The sequence below is a fragment of the Oncorhynchus masou genome, chromosome 23, assembly GCF_036934945.1.
Source record: "Oncorhynchus masou masou isolate Uvic2021 chromosome 23, UVic_Omas_1.1, whole genome shotgun sequence".
Lineage (NCBI taxonomy): Eukaryota > Metazoa > Chordata > Actinopteri > Salmoniformes > Salmonidae > Oncorhynchus > Oncorhynchus masou.
In genome coordinates, this window is record NC_088234.1 from 38,432,391 (window position 1) to 38,446,580 (window position 14,190).

Consider the following 14,190-nt stretch of genomic DNA (forward strand, 5'->3'; position numbering starts at 1 on the left):
CAGACACACAGCTGGACTCACTTTGGGATAAACTTCTCCTCATCCAGCTTCACATAGTCAGCCATTCTGAGATACACTCATACAGCTAGGAGAGAGAGAGAGAGATTTATGTTAACAAAACAACGCAATAATTTGTGTTGGGACGTAACCAGAGCTTTCTGTTCTATGGAGATGCTGTAGGGGGAAAAGTATACATGCTGTACAATATACACACTGTAATAACATTAATGTAGTTACTAACATTTTCAGAAACATAGACTCAATTTCAGAGCACATACAGTAGTAACGTGTTGAATATGAATTACACTAATACTTTCATCTGTACAATCTACAGACTAAAAGTGTATTACAGGAGACCGGAGGCAACACTCCTTCCACTTTTCGTGCTACATTTCAAGATGGCCATGGTATGGACCTTAGGAACTTATTTTTCTATTTTCCCAGGGAAGTACCTAGCTCTCAATGGGGAACAAAATAGGGAATAGTTGCATGTAAATACCTGTCTGGACTAAAGCATGTATGGTGTGGGGGTGTGTGTTTGTGTGTGTGTGCGTGAGCGAGCACGAGAGCATGAGAAAGAGAGCCGAGCTAGCACTTTTGGTTCCTTGGCAGTTGTTGAACTTCGGTAAAACGGAACGTTTTTTAAACGTTCTCAGAATGTACATTTTTAGATTGCAGGGAGTTTCTGAGAACGTTTTACTATGGTTCCCTGAATGTTTTCCTGGGAGGTATTATTAACATTCTGAACATATGGAAATGAATTTGCTTAGGCATTAGTCATGCAAACACATTTCCTTTTAATTGTGTGTCATGTCATTTGTGTAAGTGGCAGGGAAGTCAGGTGCAGGAAAATCAAACTTGGTATAATGGAGTAGTTTAATAACGTAAAAACAAAACTCCAAAACCAAAGTACATAATAAAAATAGACGTGGGTACAAGAACCCGTCGCACAACAATCATTAAAACGCGAGCATAACAATAAACATTCTCTGACAAGGACATGAGGGGAAACAGAGGGTTAAATACACAACATATAATGAATGGGATTGGAACCAGGTGTGTAGGAGGACAAGACAAACCCAACGGAAAATGAAACATGGATCAATGATGGCTAGAAGACCGGTGACGTCGACCGCCGAGCACCACCCGAACAAGGAGAGGCTTCGACTTCGGCAGAAGTCATGACAGTACCCCCCCCGACTCTAGCCACGCGTTGACACTGGCCTTTGGGACGACCCGGAAGACAAGGCGCAGGGTGATCCGAATGGAGACGGTGGAACTCTCGCAGCAGGGAAGGATCTAACACGTCTAACACGTCCTCCACCGGAACCCTGCATCTCTCCTCCGGACCGTACTGAAAGGCACCTCGTCCGACGTCTCGAATTCAGGATGGATCGAATGGAGTACGCCGGGACCCCCTCGATGTCCAGAGGGGGCGGAGGAACCTCCCGTACCTCAGCCTCCTGGAGCGGGCCAGCCACCACCGGCCTGAGGAGAGACACATGGAACGAAGGCTTAATACGGGAAACGGGGGGAAGCTGTAACCAATAACATACCTCGTTCACTCTCCTCAGGACTTTAAATGGCCCCACAAACCGTGGACCCAGCTTCTGGAAGGGCAGGCGGAGGGGCAGGTTTAGGGTTGAGAGCCAGACCCTATCCCCCGGTGCGAACACTGGGGCCTCACTACGGTGACGGTCTGCACCAACTTTCTGGCGCAGTACGACGCGCTGAAGGTGGACGTGGGCAGTGTCCCAAGTTTCCTCTGCACGCCGGAACCAGTCGTCCACCGCAGGAGCCTCTGTCTGACTCTGATGCCAAGGAGCCAGAACCGGCTGATACTCCGATACACACTGAAATGGAGAAAGGTTAGTGGAGGAGTGGCGTAGTGAGTTCTGGGCCATCTCTGCCCAGGGCCCACTCCCGCGGCTGGTCCTGGCAATAAGACCTCAGAAACCTACCCACATCCGGGTTAACTCTCTCTACCTGCCAGTTACTCTCGGGGTGAAAACCTGCGTTAAGGCTGACCGAGGCCCCCCAGACGTTCCATGAATGCCTTCCAAACTCTTGAAGTGAATTGTAGCTTGCCGTCACCCCAATCAGACACTATATCCTCAGGCACCCCGTAGTGCCGGAAGACGTGTGTAGACAGGGCCTCCGCAGTTTGCAGGGCTGTAGGGAGACCGGGCAAAGGGAGGAAATGACAGGACTTAGAAAAACAATCCACAATGACCAGGATCGTGGTGTTACCCTGTGAAGGTGGAAGATCGGTTATAAAATCCACCGACAGGTGCGACCACGACCGTTGTGGAACGGGTAAGGGTTGTAACTTACCTCTGGGCAGGTATCTAGGAGCCTTGCACTGGGCTCACACTGAGCAGGAGGAAACATAAACCCTCACATCCTTAGCTAAAGTGGGCCACCAGTACCTCCCATTAAGACAGCGCACCCAGGATGACCAGAGGAGGGTGACGTGTGGGCCCAATAGATCAGCTGATCGCGGATAGCAGACGAAACGTACAAACACCCAGCTGGACACTGAGGGGGAATGGGCTCTGTACGTGACACCCGCTCAATGTCCGCGTCCAGCTCCCACACTACCGGCGCCACCAAACAAGAGGCTGGGAGTATGGGAGTGGTATCCATGGACCGCTCCTCTATGTCATACAGCCGAGACAGTGAGTCTGCCTTAACGTTCTGGGAGCCTGCTCTGTAAGAGAGGGTAAACACAAAACGGGTGAAAAACATGGCCCATCTTGCCTGGCGAGGATTCATTCTCCTTGCCGCCCGGATGTACTCCAGATTGCGGTGGTCAGTCCAGATGAGAAAGGGGTGTTTAGCCCCCTCAAGCCAATGTCTCCACACCTTCAAAGCCTTAATGACAGCCAACAGCTCCCGGTCCCCCACATCATAGTTTCGCTCAGCCGGGCTGAGCTTCTTAGAGAAGAAGGCAAAGGGGTGGAGTTTCGGTGGCGTAGCCGAGCGCTGAGAGAGCACAGCTCCTATCCCAGCCTTGGAAGCGTCCACCTCCACTATGAACGCCAAAGAGGGATCCGGATGGGCCAACACAGGAGCCGAGGTAAACAGAGCCTTCAGGTGCCTTAAAGCCCCGTCCGCCTCAGCTGACCACTGCAAGCGCACCGAGTCCCCCATCAGCAGTGAGGTAATGGGAGCAGCTACCTGACCAAAACCCCGGATAAACCAGTTGGCAAACCTTAAGAATCGCTGCACCTCCTTCACCGTGGTGGGAGTTGGCCAATTACGCACGGCTGTAATGTGGTCACTCTCCATCTCTACTCCTGACGTGGAAATGCGATGCCCTAGGAAGGAGACGGACTGTTGGAAGAATAGGCATTTCTCAGCCTCGACGTGCAAGTCATGCTCCAACAGGCGACCAAGCACTTTGCTTGGGGACACATGCTCGGTGCGTGTAGTGGAGTATGTCAGAATGTCATCAATATACACCACTACACCCTGCCCGTGCAGGTCCCTGAAAATCTTGTCTACAATGGATTGGAAGACTGATGGAGCATTCATCAACCCATACGGCCTGACTAGGTACTCATAATGCCCTGAGGTAGTACTAAATGCCGTCTTCCACTCGTCTCCCTCTCAGATACGCACCAGGTTGTACGCACTCCTGAGATCCAGTTTAGTGAAGAAGCGGGCCCCGTGCATTGACTCAATTGCCGTGGCAATAAGAGGTAGCGGGGTAACTGTACCTCACTGTGATTTGATTTAGACCTCGATAATCAATGCACGGGCGCAGACCTCCATCCCTCTTCTTCACAAAAAGACTAAGGCATTTGTGAAAATTCTAAAGCAATATAGAGTGGGATAGCGACCGTGCGTTTGGACAATTAATAGACACTACAGTAAATAAAACTGAATAAAAACATCTGTCTTGTCCGAGACCGGAGTCTACACAGACCGGTGCACTATAGCCAATCAGAACTACAGTAGGCCTTTAGTCACGACTTCCGCCGAAGTTGGCGCCTCTCCTTGTTCGGGCAGTGTTCTGTGCTTGTCGTTACCGGCTTGCTAGCTGCCACCGATCCATGTTTCTGTTTTCCATTTGTTATGTCTTGAGTGTACACACCTGGTTCCAATTTAGTTATTATTATTTCCCTATTTAACCCTCTGGTTCCCATTATGTGTTGTGCGTGATTGTTCCTGTTATGTGTTAGTCTTGTGTGTTAGGGTTTGTATTTCCCTACGTGGATACTTTGTACTGTTTATTTTTTTTCGAGTAAAGTACGTTATTTTCACTCAGTTCTGTTTCCTGTGCTTGACTCCGTCCTCACCTGTACACCACTGACACTGACAGAATCACACACCTCATTATGGAGTCAGCAGGTACACCCAGTCCTGTAGGAACAAGTCCAGCAGCACACGATGATGCTTCAACATCTTGTCAAAGCTATGGATCGCGTGCTGCTCAACATGGAACGATGGGAAAGAGGGGGTTTTCCTATAACCTTATCAACTTTTCTCCAACTAACACCACAACCCACACCGCTGTTCACCCCTCCGTCATCTGGACCCCATGGGATTCGGCTCTCGCTCCTGAGTGCATATGATGGGACAGCTGCCGGGTGCCAGGGTTTCCTTTGCCAGTTGGAACTCTACCTGGCGACCGTTCACCCGGCTCCCTCGTGATACAAGAGCGTGTCCGCCCTCATCTCCTGTCTGTCTGGGAAGGCGCTTGAGTGGGCCAACGCTGAATGGGGAAGTATCGATGCAGCGTCGTTCGGCTGGGAATGAGGATTTCACGCTTGTTCCATATCAGACAGGGGATGGGGAGCGCACAGGAATTCTCACTGGACTTCAAGACCCTGGCTGCCAGCGCAGGAAGGAATGAGAGGGCCCTGATCGACCATTACAATGTAGTCTGCGTGAGGATGTTCGTCGGGAGCTGGCCTGCATGGATATCACCCTTACCCTCGACCAGCTGGTGGATTTATCCATCTGGCTGGATAACCTGTTGGCCACCCGTGGATGTCCGGATCGGGGTCCGTCCATTCCATCCCATCCCACAACACCTCCGTAGATACACCTATGGAGCTCGGAGGTGCTGCTCTAAGGGTGACTGGAGGGGGGGGGCTGTCTCCTGCACTATCTGTGGCCGCAGAGGACACACTGCTGGTGGGTGCTGGAGAGGTTTCCCAGGAAGTCGAGACGGCAGGCAGGGCACTCACCCAACCCACCCAGAGCCTCCTTTTGCACACATTTATATCTATAGAATTTCCTGAGTTTTCCCTGCATTCCCAGCATAAGGCGCTAGTAGATTCAGCTGCAGCTGGGAACTTTATTAACCATTCATTTGCACTTATTTTAGTGATCCCTATTGTTCCTGTTGATGTGCCTTTCCCTGTACATGCCTTAGGATAGTCGTCATTTAGGGTTGGGTCTGATTAGGGAGGTCATGGCTCCACTATGTATGATAACGCAGGGGGGTCATGAGGAAGGGATTAGTCTATTCCTGATCAATTCTCCTGCGTTTCCTGTCGTGTTGAGGTTTCCCTGGTTGGCCCACCATGACCCCACTATTTTGTGGCAACAGAGGGCTCTCAAGGGATGGTCACATCAGAGTTCAGGGAGGTGTATAGGTGTTTCCATATGTGCAACTATGTGCAACTACGGTGGAAAGTCCAAACCAGGTCTCCACCATGCACATCCCCCCTGAATATGCCGATTTGGCTCTCACGACTCACAACTACCACCCCATCGACGGGGGGATTGTGCGATAAATCTCCAGGTAGACGCAGCACTTCCCAGGAGTCACGTGTATCGTGTGTCAGAGGAGGAGATGGCTGCTATGGAAACATATGTCACTGAATCTCTGGAACAGGGATACATTTGGCATTCCACTTCACCTGCCTCCTCGAGTCTCTTTTTTGTGAAGAAGAAGGATGGTGGTTTACGCCTGTGCATTGACTATAGGGGTTTAAATCAGATCACAGTGAAGTATAGTTAAAGTGAAGTAAATGTTTACTTGCACAGTGGAGTCTTTGTTTAGACATATAGTTAGCTTAACCTCTTGAAACTCCCCATCCCGGATCCGGGATTGTGACTAAGCCTCAGGCTCATTAGCATAACGCAACGTTAACGATTTCTGAAAATCGCAAATAAAATTAAAATAATGCGTTTGCTCTCAAGCTTAGCCTTTTCTTAACAACACTGTCATCTCAGATTTTCAAAATATGCTTTTGAACCATAGAAATTGACTAATTTGTGTAAGAGTATGCTAAGCTAGCATAGCATTTTGTGTAGCATGTAGCACGCAACATTTTCACAAAAGCCAGATAACCAAATAAATAAAATCATTTACCTTTGAAGAGCTTCTGATGTTTTCAATGAGGAGACTCCCAGCCACATACCAGATGCGCAGTGTTTCCTGAAAGCGTCTGTGTGTAGGAGAAATCGTTCCGTTTTCTACATTGCGCCTGGCTACCGAAACGAACCGAAAATGCAGTCACCTACAACGTGAAACTTTTTCCGGATTAACTACATAATATCGACCGAAACATGGCAAACGTTGTTTGGAATCAATCCTCAAGGTGTTTTTTCACATATCTCTTCATTGACATGCAGTTCGTGGAAGCTTGCTTCTCTCTCTGTGCCCCATGGAAAAATACTGGCAGGTGACTTTTGCGCACCAATTTCGGCGCAGGACACCGGGCGGACACGTGGTAAATGTGGTCTCTTATGGTCAATCTTCCAATGATCTGCCTACAAATACGTCACAATGCTGCAGACACCTTGGGGAAACGACAGAAAGGGCAGACTCATTCCCCTTGCGTTCACAGCCATATAAGGAGATCATGAAAGACAGAGCCTCAAAAATCCTTGTCATTTCCTGGATGCCAAGTCATCTTGGTTTTGCCTGAAGCTCACGTTAAAGGGCACGCACAGAGAAGATATTTGTATTTCTGGACACGTCAGAGTGTTTTCTTTCGAACAGTAGCAATTATATGCATAGTCGAGCATCTTTTTGTGACAAAATATCTTGTTTAAAACGGGAACGTTTTTCTTCCAAAAATGAAATAGCGCCACCATAGGTGTAAGAGGTTAACTTGAAGTGAAAATGACTTTCTGACAATATTAGAAATGTGTAATATCTGTAAATGTAGCTAGCTAGACTATCTTACATGAATGGACGCTTCTACTTCTGTCACGGATGCTATGGTTGCCCTTAGTTTGAAGATGTAATCCAGAGCCTTCTGTGTGTTCTCTTTTTGACTCCCTCTGCACATTTCCAATCAAAACGCCAGATTTTTCTCCATCTCCTTAATTATCATACTCTAATTCCATTTCACATTCCACTGAATTCCAAACTCCGTCCTCCAGAAAGTGGAGAGCAACAGTTTTGCAATTGAACTATGTGATATCTTTCAAAAAAGCTGCATTAGAAAGGATGACCTACACATACTGACCAGCTCATGTTATAGATAGAAGAGTGCTACATGGCAGACCAATCCAAAGTCATCTCTAGGCTTGTCCAGCCCATCCATTATCTCAGAAAATCATGGCTAGCGGGAAGGTTGCTGACTTTTTCCGTGGCTATACCAACTAGGCTCTTAAATTAACAATTGTATTTGTACTTACAGATGGTATACACGTTTGTTATGAAGGCACATGAACATTCACATGTTTCAGAAGACATTTCTGCAAATTGAGAAATCGAGAAATCATGTTACTAAACTGAATAAAAATAAGAAACTACACTATGAAACAAAGATAAATGACAAAGAATGACAGGCAAACTCAGCTCCACCATTCATTGAATAAGATGGCTCATTCATCAAAAAACTCACTGATATTGCCAACTACATTAATGATTTTTTTCATTTGCTAGATTGGCAAATTTAGGTATGACATGCCAGCAACAAACACTGAAACTACACATCCAAGTATATCTGACCATGCTTATTGTGAAGGACATTCAGTAAAGCCAGGATGTCTATGTATGCGGATGACTCAACACTATACACATCAGCTACTACTGCAACTAAAATGATTGCAACACTTAACAAAGAGCTGCAGTCTGTTTCAGAATGGATGGCAAGGAATAAGTTAGTCCTAAATATTTCAAAAACTAAAAGCATTGTATTTGGGACAAATCATTCACTAATGATTTGTCCCCAAAAAATAGTCCCAAAACTAAATATTGTAATGAATAATGTGGAGATTAAACAGGTTGAGGTGACTAAACTGCTTGGAGTAACCCTGGATTGTAAACTGTCATGGTCAAAACATATACAACATTAGCTAAGATGGGGAGAAGTCTGCTCTGCCTTCTTAACAGCGCTATCAACAAGGCAGGTCCGAAAGGCCATAGTTTTGTCGCACCCAGACTACTGTTCAGTCGTGTGGTCAGGTGCCACAAAGAGGGACTTAGGGAAATTGTAATTGGCTCAGAACAGGGCAACACGGCTGGCCCTTGGATGTACACAGAGAGCTAACATTAATAATATGCATGGCAAGCTCTCCTGGATAAAAGTTAAGAAGAGATTAACTTCACCACTACTTGTATTTGTGAGAGGTATTGACATGTTGAATGCACCGAGCTGTCTCTTTTAACTACTGGCACACAGCTCGGATACCCATGCATACCCCACAAGACATGCCACCAGAGGTCTCTTCACAGTCCCCAAGTCCAGAACAGACTCTGGGAGGTGCACAGTACTACATAGAGCCATGACTACATGAAACTCTATTCCACATCAAGTAACTCATGCAAGCAGTGAAATTTGATAAAAGAAACCGATAAAAAAAACAACACTTTATGGAACAGTGGGGACTGTGAAGAGACACAAACACAGGCACAGACACATGCATCGTTGAGAAGCTAAGTTATTGAAATGACATGGAGCTGTAGGCCTAACAGTCCTGCTTGCTGTAGCTTTTTCAACATAAGTTACTTATTAGCATAAAGGCTTACTTCAATATACAATATATCAATCAATCATTCATTTGTGCATGTCATCACACAGCATACAAGTCATCCATGTCTTTAAATACAGTCAAGCATTTTAGTTATAAAACTAAATAACAAAGGGAGCCTTGAATAATTAAACAATGAATAAACCTAAATATGTCGGCTAAAGTGATTGAATTCACAAATGCATTTGACTGTTTTTAATATTGGCTGTACTTGAGACTTTAAAACCTTTTTATTTTATTTTTTATAACACTATATCGGATTGATTATAATTTGTTTGTAAATAAATGACTGTATTTGTTGTGCTGTTTACACTGTTAGAAAATGTAGCTTCATTCAAATGATTAATGCAGAGCAAGGGGACCTACTACTTCAAGGTCTCAGAGCAAGTGACGTCACCGATTGAAACGCTATTTAGCGCGCACCACCGCTAACGAAGCTATCCGTTTCACATCCGTTACATTTAGCATGCAGTCTCTCCTCTCGCTACAGCCAATTCTGTTTGAATTATTATGTGGATTATAATAGATTTATATAATTGTAGGGGTTGATGCATTTTTCGTCACAGCAAATCTGGTCTGTGATATTGAGTTACAAATGTAAAACTTTAGAGTAGTTAAGCATCAAATACATTGCAAGTTCGCCCTTTTTTTGCCATTAGGCTACACTTTACAATATGACTGAACTCTGATTGACTGCAGCATCTATCCGTAGGGGGGATTTTTCACACCGAGCCGAGCTATTAGACTATCATCTTGTAAATTAATGGAGGTTTGAATGTTTCAGTCAGTCTCTCTCCTATTGCACTAGAGTCCTGCATCAGGCAAAATAAATCAGCTGGTGGGTCGTCCCGGAGTTGAGAAAGAACTTGGGTAAATACAAACACCCATCCTCAACCCAAATGAGATGGTTTGGGATGAGTTGGACCACAGAGTGGTGGAAAAGCAGCCAACAAGTGCTCAACATTTGTGGGAATTCCTTCAAGTCTGTTGGAAAAGCATTCCAGGTGAAGCTGGTTGAGAGAATGCCAAGAGTGTGCAACGCTGTCATCAAGGCAAAGGGTGGCTATTTTGAAGAATCTAAAATCTAAAATATATTTGGATTTGTTTAACGCTTTTTTGCTTCCTACATGATTCCATAAAATGTACAAAAAATATTTATATATATTTTCCTTCAATATAACCTACCACCCCTCCCCTCATTGGAGTTACCCATTGGACAACAACACTTAGGATTCATCTTTCAGCTTATACATACTCATATTTACTTTCGCTGAAAGGTAGAAAGGGAATTTCCAGTAAGCGTGTGAATGCTTGGAAACCCCAGATACGGGCTTTAGGGGGCGGAGTGTGTGGATACATAACAAAGGCTCAGGCAGCTCTACTGTTCACTTCAGTTCTCAGTTGAAATATGAACTCTGTCCTGTCTGTCTACCTGCTGGCGAGTCTGTCACTTTACTGCCTACTGCTTACAGGTAATAAATAACCTTACACAAACGGACAGGCACACACAGATTGGGTTAAAGTTTGTATAAGCAACATTGTGATTGTGAGTCAGTCTGTCGGTCTGTACTCTGTGGGCTGAATAGTAACTAGAGATCTGTGCACTCAAACTCTAATCTGTTTTTCTGGAATATTATTTTCCCACATGGTGTAATGAGAGTTAAACTGTGTGTAACATGATGACATGAGGAATTTCACCTGAATCACCATTTGCTGTTTCCGTGCCCGTCTCTACAGTGGGTAAAGGTGAGGGGCAGTTTGTTCCAGGGAGGTGTGAGTGTTATGACACAAAGATAACTGTCAGCGGACCACTGTCTGACCTCAAAGTCACACTCAAAGGCCTCACCTGCAACACTGACCAAATCATGTAAGTATCAGACCACACATGCACACACAACGGACCACACCCAGACATACAGACATGTGCACGCACACAGACAAGCTATAGTATAGTAAAAGGTTTTTTAACCTCAAAGCTATTTAAAGTAACTGCCCACTAGGCACACACTGGTTGAATCAACATTGTTTCCACAGCATTTCAATAAAATTACCTTGAACCAACGTGGAATAGATGTTGAATTGATGTCTGTGCCTTGTGGGTATGAGTGTATGTGTGTGATAAAGCATGTGTTTCCTCCTCGTGTTGTGTCATGACATTGTGTGTGTAATGATTATCTGTGTCCCTGTGTTTGTGTGTGTGTTAACTGTGTCTCTCTCTCTCTGTGTTGTAGAGTGGTAATGAAGAGGACCAGTGAGCCTGTGTGTGTGAATCCAATGGGACAACTGGGAAAACAGCTACTGCGCTGCTGGAAGAAGTAAGAGACATTTTCATCCAGGACTTGATTTACTTCACTTTACTTCCCAGTTAGCACATTTGGTTCCTTGGAAGTTGTGGGAACGTAAGCTTTTGGTTTCCCATTGTTTCTGGGAACAAAAGCCATACAGTACGTTTCCTGACCGGTAAAACTGAAACGTTCTGAGAACGGAACAGAACATGTTACCTGTTCTGGTAACTTACATTACAAGGTTGCAGGAAGGTTCTGAGAACGTTTTACTATGTTTCCCTGGTTGTTTTCCTGAGAGGTTTTATTAACATTCTGAGAACAGAAATTATAGATTGTTTGAAGGATTTTGAATAACTTCCTTAACATTTTTATTGAATGTTTCAATAAGACTTTTACTAACACTTGACAGAGTTTTGTTGACGCTAGGAACGGAATGGATATGTTTTTAAATAACATTCTTTAACATTCTTAAAATAACATTTTTCGGACCCTACTAATGCTTTCTTGTGTTTTTTTTACGGAAGGTTTTCTTAATGTTCTGAGAACATGACTTTAAATAGAACAGTGGGGAAACCCTGCAGAAAACTTCATGCTGAACTACTGAAATTCCCACAGAAGCACGTTGTCTCTTAACATTCTCTGAACTATTTGAGAACATTCCCTATGTCAAACCAGTTGGAGAACGATCCTAGAACATTACCCAAAATTGTAAATGTAACCATGTTTGAACTTTTTGTTCTGTTATGAAATACCAAGAAAATAATGTGCTGAGAATGTTACAAAGCCAAGCAAGTATTCTGCACCATTCCCAGAAAGGTGTGGGAAGTTTGTATGGAAAATAACCACAGGCAACGACGTGCTCAGTCTCACCAAGACCTAAGAAACATATGGTTTTCAGAACGTTATGGGCTAGCTGGGTTCACTTCAGCATTTGTTACTATTCTTTTCAGTACTTTACTGTAAGTGGGTAGTTATATGGCATACTTCCGAAAGACAATCTAGAATGTCTAACCAATTTGGCAACACAATGTATCAAAGGTTGTTGAACGCAAGGCTGGTTTGCGATTTTAGTTGACTCTAGACGAAAATATGCATGTATACAATATGCTGCAGAGTAAATACTGACATGTGGGTTTGATAAAATTGAGTCGTTAGTTTCAGTTTGACTGTGATTCAGATCATAAAATCCTGTCAACATGTTGTGATACAAAGAGCCGTTCAGCTAGTTTCTCTCTCTCTATCATATATCTGTCTTCATTTACCCTCTCTTTTTCTCTCTCTACCTTCCTCTACCTCCAACAGCTGTACTAAACATATCCACGTATATTCTCTCTCTCTCTCTTCTCTCTCTCTCCCAGAACCAGCGGATTGGATAAGAAGAGGTGTCTGAGAAGGAGGAGAGGGCAGGGGAAACGAGGACAGAAACAGAGGAAACTCATGGGACAATCTAAAGAGAGCAAAAGAAGGGCAACACCAATCCCTGCCTTAGGGTGACCACAGAGCCAGTACCTGTCCATTCTCCTGACCAGTACTGTAGTGTTCTAGCTAATTTACACTGTAACCCTAGACCAGACCAATACACTAGAGGCACTACCGACACCAGAGGCACCGGTACCAGAGGTACTACCAATTATAGAGACCAGATGACAACTACAGACACCAGAAAAACTACAGACACCAGAGGCACTACAGACACCGAACCAGAATCTGGGTTTACAGGAGATGTTGAATATGGCGATTGTCCTTTAAGCCTAGGAAGTAGCCATTCAACTTGCCATTCACCAGCTTTTCAAGCTTAATAATGACAAAATACGTACTTACCAAAAAAATGGAGTTTCGCTGAGCAACTATCACCATTACTGCCGTTATGGACTAACTAGACGATAGGCTATAAAGGCCTGGGGAAAGATATACTGTACATCAAACATATCCTATAAGGTCTACATAATTGACTTGCATGAAATATTATTGCATTCTGTGTAGCGCGGGTGAAACATTGTTATGATGTTCATACAATGTTGTCAATCAATTACCTTTCCTGTTGCTGGATCAGCCGACCTGTGCGTGGCAGTAATGAGGGATTTTATTGAAGGTGCGGAGAGGTGGATTTAGTGCATGCACGCTTGGTCAAAAACAATACTTAGATTCAGACAACACATTTTTGGGGGTTGCATGTAACTTTCTATTTAGACTTTTTTTGGAAGTACATACCGACCGTGAGCCCCGATTCTTGTTCATTCAGACACCAGAGAAACTATGGACAACAGAGGTTCTACAGACACCACATACAAATGTGTTGTGCTGAATGGATATCATTAATGTATCATTATGTTCGGTTACAGACATTGTCGTTTCTAACTGTTTATCGTAAACACTGTTGGTATCTATGTTGCTATTTGTAATACTTTTATACTTTTTCAAGGTGTTTTGTAATAAATATTAAACCTGATGCAGTGACTGACTGTTGTTCAATATATTCTTGTTTTCTACAGCCATTACAACATTCTGTTATTATCAGTCCCTCTCGCTTTCTCTCACTCTCCAAAAACTCCCTCTCTTTCTCCAACCCCCCCCCCTCTTTCTTCAACACCCCTCTCTTTCTCTCACTGTGTCACACGCTGATCTGTTTCACCTGTCTAGAGCTTGTCTCCACCCCCCACCAGGTGTCTCCCATTTTCCACTGTGTATTTACACCTGCATTTTCTGTTTGTCTGTTGCCAGTTCGTCTTCTATTGTCAGGTCGTCCCAGCGCGTTTCCTGGTTTTCCCTGCACTCTATTTGTTTTGTTTTGTACTTTTCCGGTTCAAAACGTTCTACTTGCCCTGAGCCTGCCTGCCATTCTGTACCTGCCTGATTCTGAACTGGTTTATGAACTGCTGCCTGCCCTGACCCTGTCTGCTGTCCAGTACCTGTCGGACTCTGGTCTGGTTACAAACCTCTGCCTGTCCTCGACCTGCCC

The 14,190-nt window shown here is 44.6% G+C and overlaps 2 protein-coding genes across 2 annotated transcripts in view; one reads left to right on the forward strand and one right to left on the reverse strand.

Annotated features, from left to right (window-relative positions):
• The window catches only part of rassf4a (Ras association domain family member 4a), a 77,077-nt gene that overhangs the window by 39,736 nt on the left and 23,151 nt on the right, over nt 1-14,190 (reverse strand). Inside the window, exon 2 of the mRNA XM_064932017.1 lies at nt 22-85. Within this exon, the coding sequence (XP_064788089.1) occupies nt 22-65 (44 nt within the window). The 5' untranslated portion in view covers nt 66-85. The remainder of the gene's footprint in view (nt 1-21; nt 86-14,190) is intronic.
• On the forward strand, nt 10,309-13,680 carry LOC135510792 (C-X-C motif chemokine 9-like). Its single transcript, XM_064932009.1, has 4 exons — nt 10,309-10,418; nt 10,684-10,813; nt 11,178-11,261; nt 12,590-13,680. Exons 1-4 carry the CDS (start codon nt 10,355-10,357, stop codon nt 12,723-12,725), a joined length of 414 nt encoding a protein of 137 aa, XP_064788081.1. The 5' UTR covers nt 10,309-10,354; the 3' UTR covers nt 12,726-13,680.

What these genes read in the sequence shown, in the direction of transcription:
- LOC135510792 (XM_064932009.1), top strand. Translation starts at nt 10,355, where the DNA reads ATGAACTCTGTCCTGTCTGTCTACCTGCTGGCGAGTCTGTCACTTTAC. An exon ending in TTACTGCCTACTGCTTACAG is followed by an intron (nt 10,419 to 10,683) that starts GTAATAAATAAC and finishes CCGTCTCTACAG; the next exon opens with TGGGTAAAGGTGAGGGGCAG. An exon ending in CTACTGCGCTGCTGGAAGAA is followed by an intron (nt 11,262 to 12,589) that starts GTAAGAGACATT and finishes TCTCTCTCCCAG; the next exon opens with AACCAGCGGATTGGATAAGA.